The 20,134-nt window shown below is 34.6% G+C and overlaps 2 protein-coding genes across 2 annotated transcripts; both read right to left on the bottom strand.

Moving 5' to 3' along the window:
- Positions 1-5,119: 5,119 nt before the first annotated feature.
- On the bottom strand, positions 5,120-7,261 carry LOC114611119 (olfactory receptor 147). The gene is made up of 2 exons (XM_028755767.1): positions 7,049-7,261; positions 5,120-6,077 (listed from the first exon to the last, which is right to left on the bottom strand). The coding sequence occupies exon 2, from the start codon at positions 6,059-6,061 to the stop codon at positions 5,120-5,122; it is 942 nt and encodes a 313-aa protein (XP_028611600.1). The 5' UTR covers positions 6,062-6,077; positions 7,049-7,261.
- Positions 7,262-13,916: 6,655 nt separating this feature from the next.
- On the bottom strand, positions 13,917-14,873 carry LOC114611201 (olfactory receptor 143-like). The gene has a single exon (XM_028755852.1). The coding sequence runs from the start codon at positions 14,865-14,867 to the stop codon at positions 13,917-13,919; it is 951 nt and encodes a 316-aa protein (XP_028611685.1). The 5' UTR covers positions 14,868-14,873.
- Positions 14,874-20,134: the final 5,261 nt, after the last annotated feature.

The following is a 20,134-nucleotide window of genomic DNA, read 5'->3' as shown; positions in this document are numbered from 1 at the left end:
TCTCTCTCTCTCTCTCTCTCTCTCTCTCTCTGTCACATGCACACACATACATACACACACACACATACACACATACAAATATACCCACATATTAACACATAGGAATACGAAAACCTCAAAAATAAAAATCAAACCAAAACAATAAAACAAAAAATACTAAACCAAAGCAAAACACACAGGAAAATATGAAGTTTCTGTTGTGTTTGCTAACTACTCCTGGGAATGGGGGCCTGACCTTAAATGTTACTTCATCGGAGAAAGTGATTTTCCATTTTCTAGAGTGTACCACTTGTAGATAGCTTCTTAGTCCAGGGTTGGACTTTGTGTAAACTTTCCCTTCTTGGTGCAAGGATCTTTCTCTGGTTTTAACTTGCACAAGTCCTATTACTGTGCATATCATGACAGTCTTCATAAGTTCATATGTATATCCATCCTCTTGTATCTGGAGTCATCTGACTCTTGCTCTTACAATTTTTCTTCCTCCATTTCTACATAGATCCCTGAACCTTAAGAGAATAAGATCCCCAAGTCAAGAACAATTGGGACTGCCTCAAGGAGATACAAGAAGAAAGTTACTCATTATCCTCCAGAACCTGCAAGTAAGGACCTATGTATTGCTGAAGATACCATTTATTTATGCCATTGAACAGGAGGAAATTGAACTGGTGTCCAAATAGATGTTTCACCCCCTACTAACTAGTGTTCTAGTGTTTAAAGGTACTTTGACCATTACTAGAGAGAAAAAAGTAATCAACCTCCCTTAGCTACTTACCCTATGATCTACAACCTTTGAGACGACTGGTATCTGCGCAAGGCAGCACAATTCAAAGTTTTCAGCACAAAGTAGATTTATTTGCTTCAGGGGGGAATGATCAGGAAACAAAAGACAAAGACAGGAAATATAGGACAAGGGAGAAGGAAAAAGGAGGAAAAAGCAAGAGGAAGAAGGAATATTTGTCCCAGAGGGACAAAAGACTGACTCAATACAGAGAAGAGACAGATGTGGCCTATAGGCAAATGTCAGTTTTTAAAGATAAATGGTGAAATGCTATGTTATGAAGAGTTGATTAGTTTTGATTGGCATGTTAATTAAAGTGGCCAAAAGTGGGAGGGGCATTATTATTGCATGACTTCAGTGATTCAACAATAAAGTAGAATGAAGCTGTGATATTGACAGGAAGTGAATGTACTGAAGATCATCACAGCAGATAAAATATGGAAACCTAGAAAGAAAAATAAAATATTTTCTCTCACTTTTAGATTCTAGATGTTATAGTACACATATCTGTACAACCTGAAAGAACTAAGCCTATCTGAGAAAAGATGAAGGAATAAAAGGAAGGATAGAGGAAAATTACACAGTGGAATTATGGCATATATGAGTGGAAATGTACATGAATCTCATAATTATGTACAGTTAATATATAGCAAGTAAAGAATGAAAGAAAAAGATGTGAGCCTGAGAAATGAAATCAATATGGTGGTCAAGATTTAATATAAACAAAGCAAAGTAGAAGGAGGTCTCAGTGTGGAAAGTAAAGCAGTCAATTTGGGAAGTCTGCGAATACAGGGGAAGGAACAGTGATTAAAACCAAAGTCCAACTATACTCATTAATTAAAACAACATAAAGAAACACATTATCTTGTACCATAAATTAAAAAATATAAAATATTAAAAATGAAATAAAACTTGTTCAGATATATATTATAAAAAATTAAAATGTGACAAGTATACACTATAGTGTTTCATTCAGTGATAAAATATTATGTCATCTGAAGAAAATGAATGAAACTGCAAATAGCTGTATTAAAGAATTCAAACAAGAATCAGAAACATATTATATTTTTCAATTATATGCAGAATCTAGATTTTAAATATTTAAATAAAATATCCATTATATTACATATAATAAAATATGAAATTAAATAAGGAAATATGACAGGAGAGATAGGCATTAACAGAGAGAGAGTAGGCAACATCACAGAGTGATGGGAGGAATAATGACAAAATACCACGTTATCTTCCATATGAACAATCAATAATTAATTAGAACTATGTGCATACCATATATTCACATACATGAACACACACAGGTGACATTAACGTTTGTGGGGCTCCTTAGTTGATAGGGAAAAAGGGACCTGAGAGAGAGTAATGGATGAGGAGAGTAGATGATCATGAATATAAACAAGACCCTATGATTTACACATAATAATGTTATAGTGAAACTCATTTTTGAATGCTAACTAAAATAGTTTGTTTGCCTCCACAATTATTACATTCCGTAAGATACAGTGTTAGAGATACTCCTCAAAGCTTTCAAATTCATCTTTAATATGAAAAGTTCAGAAACTGACAAAGACGAATGTGTTGAGAGCCAGGTACAAATCTGTAATGGTAGCACTCAGAAAGCTGAGTTCAACACTGCCTGACTATATAGTAAAGATGCCCTAATCAGCCAACTACACATACAGAAGCCAGTAAGTCTAATGAAAACTCATCAAGTGGACTAAATGTGATGTTCTAGTTGTGAGCCTGAAACAGATAAGGAATGTGAAATAAAAACCAAACAAATTCCCAGCCTAATGGTATAGTATACCTGTATGTATGCCTATAATCTAGCAGTATGGAGAAAGGAAGATCATGAGTTCAGACCAGAATGGGCAACAGAGAAAGTTCTTGTCAATATTAAATAGATAGATAGATAGATAGATAGATAGATAGATAGATAGATAGATAGATATAAATATATAGATAATAAATAAGAATCTCAAATAAGAATAATACATATACTTTAATCATATATTAATATTACTTCATTAAATATCAAAAAATATTTTCTGATATAGAATAGCAGTAGAAAAAATGTATGAGGAATTTATCTGCCTCGCTTCTCTATCTTGAACATTTTTCTATAAATCTGAATCAATTCTAATACTCAAGCACCATGTGAAAGATGCATAGGAAATTGTAGCAGGATACTTTTTCTGCTACATTCCATTCGCAGTGGAGCTTGGTAATTAGGCAGTAGAAGAGGAAGAGAGAAAAAGAGGAAGGGGAGCGGAGGAGAGAGAGGTGGAGGGACAATGGAGGAGAAGGATGTGTCCTGGACAAACTGCAAGTTATATGAGATCTCATAGATGGGGAATAAAATAAAGTAGTGGTAAATCTGCCAAATGTAGGTGTGCAGTTTGTATTCATAATTATTGAGTTGTGTTTTCTTTGATTGGTCCTATTTGGTTTGGAGATTTACCCCAACAGGAAGATAAATGGGATTAGTAATTTAAATACTACAAAATTTTGAATAACCTTGAAAAATCAATAAAATATTCAAGGTAAATGCAGAAAAATGGTCAGAAAATATCAGAACTTTGGTGATACATTGGTCGTCTAAAGTCAACCTACTGAACGTTAATTTAGTACCCAAAGAGAACAAAGTATGAAGATACCTAAACATAAAATATTCCTAATTATGAGACCTTTGGCACTTCATAGTATTTTACAGCAAAGTGACTAAATGGGCTTCTGATCCACTATTGTATCTGAAATACTAGTCCTAGATTACTGAGACCTAATCTCCTATAAACATAGCTAATTTTACTGAATAATATTCTTTAATATGTTTTTTAAAGGTGACTACATGAGGCCAGCCTGGTCTACAGAGTGAGTTCCAGGACCAGCCAGGACTACACAGAGAAACCCTGTCTCAAAAAAACAAAAAACAAAAACAAAAACAAACCAAAAAAAAAAAACCTCTAAAGATGACTACAGTTCTCTTTCCATATTTTATAAATGATTAACTGACCAGCTAACTTATGTCTTATAAACATTTAAAAATTGTATTTTGTGACAAAAATATAGAATAAGATATCAATTATACAACTTATCAATAATAAAAATATTTGTGTTTGGGGTAGAGAGATGGCTATTTGTCAAAGTGTTTTTCACCTGTGCCTGATGGCCTTGTTGCATTTTCTAAACTTATATAAGATGGTACTGCTGAGTTCAAGTATCTGGAATGCTGGTGAACCTGTGGGAGGTGGAGACAGGAGAATCCCTAGAAGCTCACATCCCAGCTAGCCTGGTATACCTTACACTAAAGGTAACCTGTTTTGAGCAACTTGGGAAGATTAAAGTAAGAGCTGAAAGTGAACCTACAGTCTTCAAACAAACTTCAAAACTATAAATACTTATAAACTTTATCTAAAATTTAAAATATCCCAGAAGATACAATTTATTTTTATTAAATATTATTTCCAGTAAAATATATTTAAAATAACTAATGAAAATATGTAATCGTTACGAAGCATGAATCAGCAGGCTCTGAACTTAATTGTTAATGACTGTGTCAACATTAATTAGGCTCTGAACTTAATTGTTAATGACTGTGTTGACATTAATTAGAAATCATGTATGTGCATGATGAGTTTCTCTGATTTTATTTGTAATTGAAAATAAAACCCTACATATTTTGTTTATGAGTAACATGCTAAACAGTAGCTATCCATTATGTGGTGAGCAAATTGAATAAAATGAAAAATTCATCACTTAGCATCATGATTATGTCAGAGGGCACAATATAATTATTCTTTGCAGCACAAATATGTAAAATTTATTATTTTATAAATTTTAAATATAGAGATAATTAACCAGAGTCACTGTGCAGTGTATTGGACTCAAATGTACTTTTCCTGATTTAAACCATTTACATGATCTGCCTTCTTCTTGATGTCTTCTTCTACACAGCCTCCATACTTTTAGTAAGTATGATTCTACTACAAAATGAGACAACACTTAATATTTGTCATCTTGAGTTTTACATGTGAAAGGTTTCAAGGTTTTGTAACATAAAATTCACTTTTCTTTTTGAAGTAAGAAATAGCCTAGGAAAAAGTACAGAGCAATCATGAAAATTATCTGTGTATTTATTGTATCATTAATATAATATTAATGAATTATATGGATAAGCTGTTAGGTACACAGGATTGTAGAAACAAAATGAAATTATCCATATTTTGTAAAGCGATTTTACCAACCTACATATTGACATAAAAAATATCTTCACTGAAAATACCAACAAAAATTAAGATCCACCAATTTCAGGAGTATTGATTCTAATTAAAATCTGTCTCTTCTCTGAAACTTAATCAATGATTTCCTTAGTGCCACCTTGACATCCTTGTTTCTCAAACTGTAGATCAGAGGGTTGAGCATGGGCCCAACATTAGTGTAGAAAACTGAAGATATTTTTCCTTGTTCCATAGATCCAGAAGAATATTTAAGATACATGAATGCAGCTGATCCAAAGAAAAGAGAAATTGCCATGATGTGAGAGCTACAGGTGCTGAAGGCTTTTGATCTTCCTTGTGTGGATTTGATGTTTAGAATGTTGGCAAGGATGAAAACATAGGAAATGAGAATGGTAAAGCTAGGGACTGTGATGTTAATACCCACAACTATGAGAACCACAACCTCATTGACATAGGTGCTGGTGCAGGAAAGTTGGAGGAGAGGGAGAATGTCACACAAGTAGTGGTTGATGACATTGGCATTGCAGAAAATCAATCTGAGCATGCAGCCTGTGTGGGCAGAGGCTCCAGCAAACCCCATCCCATAAGCAGCAAAAGATATCACAGAGCAGACCTGTGGGGACATGGTGACCTTATACAGCAGTGGATTACAGATGGCCACATAGCGATCATAGGCCATTGAGGTCAACATGTAGCATTCAGAGATGACAAAAAAGAGAAAGAGAAACAGCTGAGTCATGCACCCCTCATAGGAGATGGAATTCTTCTTAGAGACAAAGTTCATCAGCATTTTGGGGCTGAAGACAGAAGAGTAACAGAGATCAATGAAGGAGAGGTTGAAGAGGAAATAGTACATGGGGGTGTGCAGGTGAGGATTGAGGCCAATAAGTGATATCAAGCCAAAGTTCCCCACCACTGTGATTATGTAGATTATTAGAAACAGGTAAAAGAGAGGCAACTGGAGCTCTGGAAGATCTGTCAAACCAGCAAGGACAAATTCTGTCACAATGGAGCCATTTCCAGTCAACATGCTTACCAATGAAAACCTGGAAGAGGAAAATTTTATTAATGGATGGACCAGTTCTGTTCCATGATTTTGCCATCAGCAGAATTTAGCACAATTGACAAAAGTTATGCTTTGTCATCTGAATATTTTATCACACTCTCCTCATATGGCAAATGTGAGTTAGCCCATGCTTATCCTTATAACCTGAGTACTACAATAATATTCTTGTATCCTTGCCTCAATCTATTGAGGTAGTGTGACAGACTTGAATGCCTATCCATTAATTAACTTAGTTATTGGGATGTAGTTTTCAAAATACTGTATCTCCACTCTGGTTCTTCAACTCCCATTCCTTAGTTCCATTAGACATCTTAGTTCTTCTATGATGTACATAAACAGTGAATTCTGGTAGGGCATCAGCTGGACAGATTCATACCTCACAGGTTTCCATAGCACTTACTATGAAGCTAACAATTGATAGCACGTATGAAGAATGTCCACAGTAGCTCAAGATTTACTTTTTTAATAATATAATATCTAATTATATTCTTCAGTGTTTCTTCACATTTTCTTTTACTCTATCCTAGCTTCACAACAGAATGGAGAAAGGTTTTGCTTTCAAAGGTTTACAAAGGTATGAAAGAGAAAATAGTAATTAATGTGGGTGTGGATTTCATTAATGATACGTATTTTAATGCACAAACTAAATGCTTATTATATATAAAATCTTTCTGTAGATGGTACTTTAATATTTTCTTTAAAATAAGTACCCACTCCCTTCTATAGTAGCTTTGTATTTTATGTGTTACCTGGAACTATTATGCTTGTCTTTCTCATTGACTGAAGAGGAAACCAACACAACAAAGAGGAAAAACATAGACAACAACAGAATCTGAGCTCTGTACTACTGATCCATTGTTTATTTGTGTTTGTTTTTCAGTTTAATAAGTACCCCCTTTTTTTTTATACACAAAAGAAATTGCAAACAGGAATAGCAATGAATGAACTCACCTTTTCTTGTTTTTAAACAGTCCTTTCTATATACCTCACCTCCACTATCCAAAATGCAGAATTGGCATCAAATTCCAATTAAAGGTGGCCAGATGTCATCACAAAATGCTATACAGTAAAAGTGTCCCAGCACAGGTCTTAAGATTTGAGACTCACTCTGAGATATGAATAACACTTCTAACTAGTCATTCTCCCAAAACTGGTGAAGGAAAAAAACATATATCACTCCAGAGCCACCACTTAAATACAGCATGCAGATTGTTTATAATCTTTTAGACCTGATTAGAAGTCCAGGAATGCCCTCTCCCCATGGTGATCAAATAGAAAGGGAAAAAAAAAAACAACATCTATGTTTAAATCCCACTTTGTCATAGTACACATAATATTTTCACCAGGGATTTTCTAGTCCACTGGGTATAGACTTACAAAGATGTAAATACAATTAAAACCATTAAAATTTTGACTTATTCAGTCTATGAAGTAAATTAGTTTTAGAGAAAATCTGTATCTGATGGATATACATTTTATTTCTTTTTTAAATAGAGTATTTTATTTATTTACAATACAGATGTCATCCCCTTTCCCAGTTTCCCCTCCCTAGAACCCCCTATTCCATCCCCCCTCCTCCTTTATGCTTTTATACCATTTTGATTGCATGCATGTGTTAAGGTCAGTTCTAGGTTAAGAGTCTAAGAATACAATCGATGCAAGTAGTCAAGGAACAAGCAAGACAATAAACACAAATAGTCAAAGGAATAGCAAGGCATTAAGCCCAATTATGTGAATACTCCCATGATCACTCTTTCTAAAGGTTTATCAGGATGACCAAAGTATCTGAACCTACTTCCTTGTCCTAGCCCAAGGTCATTTTCATGTCTGAAACCTACTTCCTTGTTCTAGCCTAAAATTTGGATTCCTGTCTGAAATTATTTCTTTGTTCTAGCCTAATATTTAGGTTACTGCCTGAGATTACTTCTTTGTTCTAGCCTAAAATTTAGATTTTTACCTGAAATTACTTCTTTATTCTAGTTTGATGTCATATTCCTTCCTGAAGCCTACTTCCTTTTCCTTGGCCAATGTCATATTCCTGTCAAGCAGCCCATTTCCTTGTCCTTGACACATGTCAGATTCTTTCCAAGCAGTCCCAAAGGCTCTCCACCTCTCCCCATTTTTTATTTCATTAACAAGACTGAGCCTGTCTTAAGTCATTCTGACAAGAATGCCTTCCTTACTTGTCATGGGATATGCATTATCAAAAGCAATGCACTTATGTCTTAGGTTGGTAAGGCTCTGTGCAGAATCTTACCCTACCTTGGCTTGCCGGCCTGTCAATTTAACAATTCTGTCTGGGAGTCCATTTTAAGGTTCAAGCCATGTACTTGGCTGCCAACATGTTGATATTGTTGAAGAAAAGTTTTACCACAATGAACAGGAATAAAAGTATTCCTAGGACAAAAAGGGCTATCATGATCAAGCTATATATGACAATTTTGAAGCTTGACCAAAATAGAAATACTGACCTCAGGTAATGGATAATTGTATCTGTAGTATCTACCCCATCAACGCTCAACAGAACAGGATTCTTGAAATTCATAAGCTCCCTATGTATTGTTAAAACATCCCGAGAGGTGTTAGAATTATGCCAAATACACTACATGTGTCATTAAACTTCTTCCTAATTATAATGACTATCACTGTAAATTACAGAACTAACATGAATCCAATGGAATTTGGCATGACACTCAGGATGGCTCCTTACCCTTAAATTCTGAACCTCCTTCCAGTAATTTCAATAGGATAAAGAGTATCAATCCATTCTTCCAAATGCCTATCTAAATCCTCTGGTATATTCAACACATTAGTAACATTTTTTTTTTTTTTTTTTGCTAAATGATTAACAAAATCAGCTGTCTTTCCTTCTTGTGTCACAGCAATTGCAGAAACAGTGGTGCTAGCCATTAATGTAATGAAAGCTGTTATACCAGCAATAATCAAGCCCACTACCCTCTTGCTTTTGCTTAAAGCCTGACTCATTTCTTCCAGTACTTGCAAGCTATTTTTAGAAGACCAACATTCTGTGATACTAAAACAGGGCGCTAAAACAAAAGCTGGTTGATAGACCTCTATAACTGACATGCTGGATTTCAAAACACAAAGATAATTACAATGTGTACAATCAATGCAACTTACAATAAATACTGTTGAAGAAACAAAAGTAATTTTAACTTGACAATTAAAAGATCCTTAACACATGTGCTAACACCTGTTTAGAATCCAGATCCTGCCCCAACTTTATCTCTTGCTAACATAATATCATAGAGAACTGCAGCTAATTTCCATGTATGTCTATGAAATTGTCCAGAACCAGCCTTCCAAATGAAGACTGTTATTTCCAATATTGGATTGACTTCTAGACCAGTTCATGATTGAGTCTGAATAACTGGTCACGTTTAATAACAATACAAGAGGCATTATAACTTCTCTTTTTGATTCTCTGTTCTAGAAGGTCTAAGAACTTGAGGCAAGGCAGCTTGTGTATCAGGGGTATAGGTAAGCAATGGTGGGTTGGGAACTTATGGGTCCAATACAGCTTCCCAGTCACCATTGTCAGGGCACTCAGGAAGCTCACAGGTCAGCATCATTCTTTGTCCTGGTATCAGCATGTCTCACCCATCTCTCTGGAGGCCACCATGCTCCTTCAGCATCCTGCAGGAAAAAAAAACACAAGCATGTCCTCTTCCCCATATTTAATACCTGATTGAGATCATACCTTATGCTATTTTGGTAAATTTATTTTATATTTATTATACAAAGAAAGGATTGCATTTAATAAACATTGAACATATTCACCTAATATTGGTCTTTCTATTTCACATTTCTTCAATTTTTTCTCTTCTACAACACTAATAATATCCAGTTTACATCTATACCCTTTTATATTTCTCTATAGATCACACATACAGCATGTTGATCTTCATTTCCCACCATTTTTCACACAAATAGAATAATTGTGATACTATTTATTAAAGAAGCAATAAATCTACATAATGTATGATATCATGTGATCTTTATACATGAATCAATTGATAAGCATATATATCAGGCATGGAAAGAGGTAACTTGTTCTTAAGCATTGCATCTTTACAAATATGTAAAATTAGAATGGTACTTTACTTCATGAAACTTTAGTTATCTTGCATTGTTCAAATAAATCTTTGTCCATAATAATATTAAATCAGTAAGATACATTGATATTTCTGAACAACCATTTCAAGAAAAGGACTTCACAATTTCTATATATACATAGAGATTTACTTATGAAAAGCTATTTATTTTGATATATTTTTAAGTAAAACTTGATACACTGAATGTATTTTAATGTAAAAGCTTGTACCATAAAACTACATGAAAACACTTCTAGATTTAATGTTTGAAGGTCATCACCAACACCTTCCAGTGGATTCTTTGTTAATTTCAATACACACATAAGCAGAAATTTAAATTTACTGAAAACTATATTTTAAGGTAGACCATTAAATTTTTATTTACTACAGTTTCTTTTTGCATTCAATAAGCTATTCATTAATTTTAATATTATTAATATTATAATCATATTAATATATATTAATACTTAATATATGCAGGTCAATTTGGAAATATAAAGAAAATTAAATAAGTATTTAATGCATAAGACTCAGCCTTTCTGTGCTATTTGTAATAGGTGAGTTAATTGTAGTTAGTGGAAGCATCAGTCTTTATGTACAGAATATAGTAAGGATTCAAAATCTATCGATGATCATTTGACAAAGTATGTCTCATAATGGTCAACATAGACAACTGAAGGCTGTCAACTTTCAGCAAAAGGGGACTATTTGAGTAGTTGAAAAATTGTTACTCCCCTAAACACACAGAGAGACAGAGAGAGAGAGAGAGAGAGAGAGAGAGAGAGGCAGAGACAGAGAGAGAGAGAGAGAGAGAGAGAGAGAGAGAGAGAGAGAGAGGGAGAGAGAGAGAGAGAGAGAGAGAGAGAGAGAGAGAGAGAGAGAGAGAGAGGCTTACACACTAATGAATGAGAGAGAAGCAGAATATTTTTGATGACTGGATAAGCTATGCCAACATGTATATGAAATGCCATGCAACCATGTTTGAAGGATTCAATGGGAAAAGAGAAAAGAACCACTTGGTAAAGGCATACAGGGTGGTTAAGCACTGAAGACCTGACTTCTTAGACTGATATGAGATAAGAAAATCAAAACAAGATCCTAAAATTATTAAATAGGAATTCACATAAAGTTTGTTAAAGGGACATAAAAATTCTTTTCATACAACTTTTGCTTACGGTGAAATTAGAAGTGTAAAAAATAGAAAAATTAGGAAACTGACATTGTTACCATGATATTAACTAAACCACAAATATTGTTCAGCATTCAGGAACACTGTGTATGTGTTGGGAGAGGAGTTGTGTTTGCAGATCTCTGCATAGATTTGTGTAACTCATTCCTAAAAATATTGCTACCAACCTGGTCACAATCAGGATACAATATTATTCTACCAATATAGAACAATGACTGCATATAAATTATATATCCATACCTGACCCTGTGTCCTTAAGAAATGCTACATGTCAACTAAAAAAAGTGTATGTAAATAGCTTTCAAATCACTTTTCACAAATATAATTTGCCATGTTAAATAAGAAGAAAGCAAATTTTTGAAAAATTATAGAATATTCTTGAGAAGGCAACCATAAGCAGATTTGACTAAATAGTCATATGAATATTATAATAAATAAAAATGGTTCACTTTAGTACAAATCATTTTAGTCAGATTGATTCAAAGATTTAACTAGTATAATGATCTCTCAGCCTACACTTTCAAAAAAACCATCTTTTCAAATATGATCTACACACATAAAACTCGCAATTTCAATATTCATCTTATTTCAAGTGCACATACCACTACTTTTTATACTAATGCCTCAGAACTAAAGCAGACTCTCCTGGTAGAAAATATAAGGCTTCTGATATTCAGGAAGCTCACAAAATTTGCTGCCATAAGAATATAGTACTAGTAAATGGTCCCTGAAGGAAGAAGGCTTTATGTAGAGCTAACTGCTTGTCAGTGATGAGAATTCATGAACCATTGTCCATCATGGGCTAAGCTTATCAGTGATGCAGGAACACTTGGGTCTCCCATATTTCTGTCAGTATCACATATCTAGACTTCTGTGAACAACCCTCCCCCCCCCAATTCATTGTTTTAAGAAATTGACTTGTGTTCAATTGTTTCTTTGGTCTATTGTTGCTATCCTACATAGAATAACTGAAAGTTTATCCTTGTGTCCCCAGAAAAAGTCTTATGATGTATATGGGAGACTATTTGTTCTGACATTCTGGTCCTGTGAAGACACACAGAAAAAAATGCTATACAGTACAATTAAGTAACTTGATGTGTGTCTGGCTAAGTCATTTTTCTCTACAAATAAATATGTCACATAAAATAGGCTCTTAAATATACATTTAACTAAGAGAACATGAATCCTTTGAAGGACGTATTCAACCTCTCTGGACTCACCATAACTAGAAAAATGATCCATAATCATAAAAAATATGAAAATATTATTATGTCTCCCATGTCTGAGCCACTTAAATACGCACACTGTAAGAACATGTGCATTTTAAATCTTGGATTCTAAATCTTTTCATTATCTCTATAATAGACACCATTGATTTCTAAGTCAATTTTTTGATAGAATCACAACTTTTGAAATCATTATGAAACAGCTCTATAAAAGGTCTGTATGGTTTTTCACAATCATCTGCCTTTGCATTTCTTTGTGAAATGTGCAATGGTTGTGACACTAGTCCTTGATTTATAAGATGTGTGGCCTTAAAAAGTCACATAGCTATTTCCTTATTCAGATTCTAGATACATATTGAAATAACAATATAGATAGACATATTACTCTTGTCCCTGAGAATAAAACTCAAGCAAAAGCATGTATGTACTTTATCTCTAACCTTAAGTGTACTTGTGGTTTGGTTTTCAGAGGAAGCAAATACATTGTATTTCCAAACTGCATCCTTCATATACAAACAGTACAGGAAATAAACAGCCATGTGTTCTGTATCCAGGAATGTAATAATTTTAATAACAATCATAGACAAATACACATATCAGAGAAAGACAGTGACAAATTCAGCTCAATTCAACAAGGCAATCAGACTGTCTGTGTACTATCAAAATTGTGGTGGTGGACAAAACTGATTGCATCCCCAGAGTCTAGTAGGAATCAAATATTATTTGAATAAAGTACACAGTTTTGTTATAAAAGTGAAATTAAAAGTCTAGACCAAGAAAAAATCTCCAAAGGACACAAAATAATCTTGAAAATAGACAGCTATGCTATATACCTAATCGCCCTTTTAATGTAATCTGAGTAACTTAGTTAATGAAAATTCCTTGTTGTCTAAGGAAACAAAGAAAATCAAAATTGTCTCAGAAATGAAAGCAAAAAAGAAAAAAAGTCATGAAGAACACAGCTTATGAATTTCCTTGCACAGAGAAGGCACACAGCAAATATGCCATAGGTAACTTTAGGAGAATAAAGAAAAACCTGAAACTGGGTCTTGATCTGGTATTGGCAGTGATCAACATCTTGGAGCCATATGAAGATAAAAACAACTGATGGAAAATAGTAGACACAAGAGTTACATTTCATAGAAGCAGGAATAAAGAGAATGCAGTGGAAAACTTTTTCAAACCCTAGAGAGAATACAAGAAACCTAACAGAAGAATATACTGAAAAAGAAAAGAGAGAGGGTATGCCAATGCAGTGAGTGCAGGAATATAAAAGCAAAACTGTTCATTTAGTTTGTGACTCTTTTCATTGTTCTTTTGACAGCAAGTTTGACATCCTTGTTCCTGAGGCTGTAAATGAGAGGATTCAGCATGGGAACTACAAGCGTGTAAAACACTGAGAAAATTTTCTCCTGGCCCACAGTCTCAGCAGATGTTGGCTTGACATAAGCAAGCAGTCCAGATCCATAGAAGAGACTAACAGTTATGATGTGAGACCCACAAGTGCCCAGGGCTTTGGACCAACCCTTACCTGATGACATATGAATGATATTGGAAAGAATCATAGCATATGAAACTAAGATAATGATGCTAGATAAAATGATAATTGCTCCAACCACAGCAGAGCTCACAAGCTCATTGACATAGGTGCTAGTACAAGAGAGCTGAAGGAGAGGAAGGATGTCACACATGTAGTGGTTGATGATGTTTGAATTACAAAAACTGAGTCTGATCATAAACCCTGTGTGAGTCATGGCCCCAGCAAAACCCATCAAGTAAGAACCAAACACCAGCAGACAGCAGATCTTAGGGGACATGACAGTTGTGTACTGGAGTGGCTGACAGATGGCCACATAGCGATCATAGGCCATGGCTGTTAGCACATAACACTCAGAGTTTACAAAAAAGCAGAAGAAAAACAGTTGACTCATGCATCCTTCATAGGAGATGGTGTTGTGCTCTGACACAAAACTCATCAGCATTGTGGGGTTACAAACAAACGAATAACAAAAATCGATGCAGGACAGATTGAAGATGAAGAAGTACATGGGAGTGTGAAGATGTGGGTTCAGGCAAATGAGATTCATTAAGCTCAGGTTTCCCACCACAGTGGCTGTGTAGTTGAGCAAGAAGAGGACAAACAGGGGCAACTGGAGCTCTCGTTGAACTGTTAACCCCATAAGAATGAACTCAGTCACCGAAGAGTTACTTTCTGTAACCATTTGCTTCATGACTTGCATCTGTAATAATAAGAGAATAAAATGTCACTAATAGGTATCTCATCATTGATCCCAGACTGAGAACTGGAGTTCCTACTTACTAAGTTAGGTGCTTAGTGAACACCCAGCAAGGCATACAATATCACTACTGCTCCTGTTTGTTTCCTCGGAAAGCCCCATTTCCTCTTTCCTCACACACATTTTGTTTTCATGCATCCAGAAAAAAGGCAGACAGAACTCTCCAATATCTCTAAACATTACTTTCCTTGATTTTTCTAGACTTTCTTAGGAATTAGGGTAGGAAAGAGTAAGATGTAACTAACCCACAGAGGGTTGAAGAGAAATTGTTAAGGCAAGGATTATTTACTGCTCACCTTGGGTTTCTGGAGCCTTCTCTGCTATCAAAACACAAGATGCATTTCCCTTCACAGTCCTGAGAGGACTGAAGTTAAAAATAATAAAGCAGACTATAATCATTAGTTTAGATATGCCTATGACATGCCAGGAGTAGTATAACAAGGAGTAGTCTGAATCTGTTATTTGAGAACTTCGCCAGAAATTTATTTTCACATAAAGGAAAGAAAATCATGTTTTTGTATGAATCTCTAAAACATCACTTGAGTTAAATGAGAATATGTATTGTAAGTTCGGGATTACTGGAGAAAAATCATTAGGAATCCTTGAAGTTATTTTCTTTCTTATAGGACTTCTTCCCATGTCGGGTGAGCCCTTGAGAGTAGATGTCAATGAGCTTGTGTTTGCATCCAGTGTGATAACTACTGTTGATTAGAAAGGATATAGTTTCCCAGTCGGAGTACCTGAGCCTCAGGGAAAAGTTGAGATTGGTCTCCTATCTTATTCTACTCATTATACTTCTAATAACTCTGAAATAAATGTCCAGGGACACGCCCTCTTGCCATTTACAATTTTCCTATGATAACAGTAATAAACATACACCATTGAGTAACATCATAAACATATTGATGCAAGGAGAATTGCAAGTCTATTTAAATTTAAATCCAGATTTCCAACTTTGTAACTACAAAAGTGTAGACTTCTTTGATCCATTTTTTTTATGTATAGCTGTAAATCGCATTTATAAAGATAATTTGGTTTTATATCAATGTAGAATCTTTCCCTAGAGTATATAAATCTGTGGTTCAATTTTAGCCTTTCAAAAATTGATTATATGGTTAAATAAAACAGCTATCTTGCTATATAATTTAATGAAATTGATAACAAAACTCTCCTACATATATGAAAGGAGGCTGATAAGTGTTAGCTAACCTATATTCACATTCCTATTCAGATAAATTGTTTCTGAGCTTTGGCACTATTGGAATTTGTAGGAGGTATCTTGTGGCTCCTTAGTATGAAGTGGAGCAGAAACAGTATCCATGGACTCCACCTCCTCCATGCTAATATCACCTCCCTTCATCACATATACCAGTTGACACCCAAAAGGATTTCTGTAACTATTTTAAGCAATTCTATGTGTACTACCGTGGCTGAGAAAATTAGGTGCCAAACCAAGATGCACCATTAGGGTGAGAACTTCTAAGAGATGATACATTTAAGTCAAATTCTAAGAAAAATTACCAAGCTGCTCTGTCCTGGATATACTTTAACTGTAATTTTAAAATTATATATATATATATATATATATATATATATATATATATATATACAAAAACAAAAGGTTAACCCTTTGTATATAGATACTTTGCTTGGTTTCTATCTCCAGCAATGATCGAGTTATCATGGACCACTTTTGTCGTTGAGATGATAAAGTTTCTACTCATTCTTAATTCATACCTAAGAGATGACATTTTATATCTGATGTAAATAATATTATGAAATAAATTATTTCTGTCATATAAAAGTTTTATACTCATGTAAAATAATCTAACTAGTTTTATATAAATGTTACATGTACTTTTTACGTGGGTTCTGGGGAAGAAACCTCTCAAACTGAGCTATGTTCCTAACTCCGATTTACTTATTAACTTAATTTTTTTTTTGTAGATTATGTAGTGTATTGAATTAATTTATTTTTTTAATATATCCAGATTACAGCTTTACTTCCCTCTATACCAGTCAGTTCCTCCTTACCACCCCTCACATCTAGATTCACTCCCTTTCTGTCTCTGATTAGAGATAAATAGGTTTCTAAGATAACCAAGAACATGAAAAGATAATATAAGATCAAACAAAAACATCCCATCAAAGTTGGACAAGGCAAACTAATAGAAGGGAAAGATTCCCAAGAGAAGTCAGACATCCACTTAGTTACACATTCAGGAAATCCATCAAAAATACTGAACTGAAAGCGAGAATATATATGCACAGAATTTGAGGCAGACCAGTGTTGAACCTGTGCTTGCTGATTCGTTCTGTGATTTCTATGAGCTATCATCAATAGACTTAGAGGACCTTGATCTCCTGTTGTCTTCCATCCTCTCTGGCTCTTATACTTTTTCTGGTTCTGCTTCTGAGAGGTTTCCTGATACCTATTGGGGACATTTGACGGAGATGTCCCATTTATAACTACATGCTCCAAGGTCTTACTCTATGAGTAATGAATTACTGTGTGTCTCTAAATTTGTCCCCATCTGCTGTAGCAAGGAGCCTCTTTGATGATGACTATTATCATTAACTGCATTATGAGTCATTTTATTGTTACTATTGTTTTAAACCAGTAGTATTTGTTTTTAGCCTGGTTTTATGAAATATCGTATTTACAGAAGCAGTATTAAGTTATGATTTCTATCCCCTGGGGAGGACCTTAATCAAACCAGACATTGATTGGTTACTCTTACACGCTTTGTGTCACCATTACATAGCATGTTTTTTAGGTATGACAGATTATAGAGTGACAGGTTTATGCCTGGTTTTGTGATTATAGTTTCTTTTGGTAGCCTTCAAAAGAAAGGCATGTTCATACCTAAGACATTAGAGCCTAGGAATGAATTTTCCATGTGGGGACAAGCTCTCCCTCTCTATGTTCAATGAGTTGTATGAGTATTTTCTTTAACAATTAGACCTTGCTTTCAGTTTGAGAGTAATCTATTGTCTTGGCAATAGCTGGTTTATTTATGGATTCCCATGGGAATGCTTGGTCAATGTCTCTGTTGTATGTCCAGTCTCAGCACTTGACACTTGTTTGGTGACTAAGGATGGCCAATTGAAATTCCATCCACCTCATTATTTGGAGACTTCATTATGATCACCTTCATATACTTTAGGAAGTTTCTACTGTACCATACCACCCATCAACTGCCCCTCAATTCGCTTCCTACATTCCCTACCTCAAACTAACTTTTCCCCTCCAGATAACCCTCATCCTCCCATTCCCAATTACCCACCCTCAGTCCACTGATAAATTCTCTTTCATTACTCCATCCCAGTCTCTTCCTCTCTACCTAGCCTCTCTGGGTTTACGAATCGTAGCTTAGTTATCATTTGTTTAACAGTTAATATCTACATGTAAGTGAATGAATACCATAATTATCTTTTTGTGTCTGGTTTACCTCAGTCAGTATGGTTTTTTTTTTTTTCTAATTCTAACCATTTGCCTGCGAATTTTATGGTGTCTTTTTTAAACAACTGAATGATACTTCATTGTGTAAAGCACATGGGATTTTCTTCATCGATTCTTCTGTTGAGGGACATCTGGGTTTTTTTTTCAGTTGTTGTCTATTGTGAATAGTGCAGCACTGAACATGGTCAAGCAAGCAAGTGTTCCTATGGCAGGATGGCACATCCTTTGGGTATATGAGGAAGACTGGTGTAGATGTGTGCTAATGTAACTAGATGTCTAATTTTGTGAGGAACCACCATACAGATTTCTATAGTGGCTTTACAAGGTTGTACTCCTACCAGCAATAGCTCACTCCACATCCTCAGGAACATACGAAGTCAGTTGTGTTACTGATCTTAACCATTCTGAAGGGTATAAGATGGAATCACAGAGTAGTTTTGATTTGCAAGTGTCTGATGTCTAAGAATGCTGAATATTTCATAGTGTTTCTTGGCCATTTGAATTTCCCCTATTAAGAATTCTGTTCAGTCCTGAAGAAATTGTTGTTTTGGTATCTAGTCTTTTAAGTTCTTTGATACTTAGGAAACTAATATTTCTCTATTAAAATTCTCAGTTTAGTTCTAAAGAAACTGTTGTTTTGGTATCTAGTCTTTTGAGTTCTTTAATACTTTGGAAACTAACATTCTATCTAATGGGGAGTTAGTAAATATTTTTTTCTATTCTATAGGCTGCCACTTTGTCTGATAACTGTGTCCTTTGCTTTACAGAAGCTTTTTAGTTTCATGAGGTTTTATTTATTATTGTTGATCATAGGGTCTATACTATTAGTGTTCTGTTCAGAAAGTCAGATATGTGTGTGTGTGTGTGTGTGTGTGTGTGTGTGTGTGTGTGTGTATGTGTATGTATATGTATATATAAATGATTGATCAACATGTTAGTTTTTATGACATTAACATGTGGTTTTTCTGTAGTTCCTCTTGAAATCTGGAATGGTAGAACATTCAAGAGTTCTTTTAGTGTTCAGAATTGTTTTAGCTATTAAGGGTTCTATGTTTTTCCATATGAAACAGAGAGTTATCCTTTCAAAATCTGTGAAGAATTATGTTGAACTTTTGATGACAATTGCATTAAATCTGTAGATTGCTTTTGCAAGATGGTCATTTTTTTTCCTAATTTTTTTTGCTAATCCTGAGTCTGTAGCTTCTAGCCTCAGAGTAACTAACACAGGCAGATCAGCTGTGGATAGCAAATGGTTTATGGATTAGTTTCTGAGTGGAGACTCAGAAACTGGGAGGAACATGGGGGGGGAAACTGCAATCTGGATGTAAAATAAAATAACTTAATAAAATAAAAGGACACTTCAGTTCTAAATCTATGAACACATTGAAAGTCCTAGATAAATTCAGTTAGCCACAAAATTAAAATAAAAGTCATGAACAAGGGAAAGGAGATTGTAAGGAGAAGAGAGATTACTAGAAAAGGCATGAGACAATTTTTTTAAAGGTAGGGGATTAAAGTAGACAGACTATATCATATACATGAATACAATTGTAGAAAAAACTTCTTAATAAAAAAATTAAATTAAACAGTGAAATTGTAAAAGTATAGAACATAAAGTTGGCCTATCGGGGGCTTGTCACTAGAGTCCACCAATTCTTCTCAGCCTATATCCCTTCCTATATCTCTTTGACTAGTGTTAATGCCTTGTTGGATGTCTTCTATTCAAAATGACACGCCAATTGAAAGT

The sequence above is a fragment of the Grammomys surdaster genome, unplaced genomic scaffold (assembly GCF_004785775.1).
Source record: "Grammomys surdaster isolate TR1022 unplaced genomic scaffold, NIH_TR_1.0 126086, whole genome shotgun sequence".
Classification (NCBI taxonomy): Eukaryota; Metazoa; Chordata; class Mammalia; order Rodentia; family Muridae; genus Grammomys; species Grammomys surdaster.
This window is presented reverse-complemented; position numbering and strand designations above follow the sequence as displayed.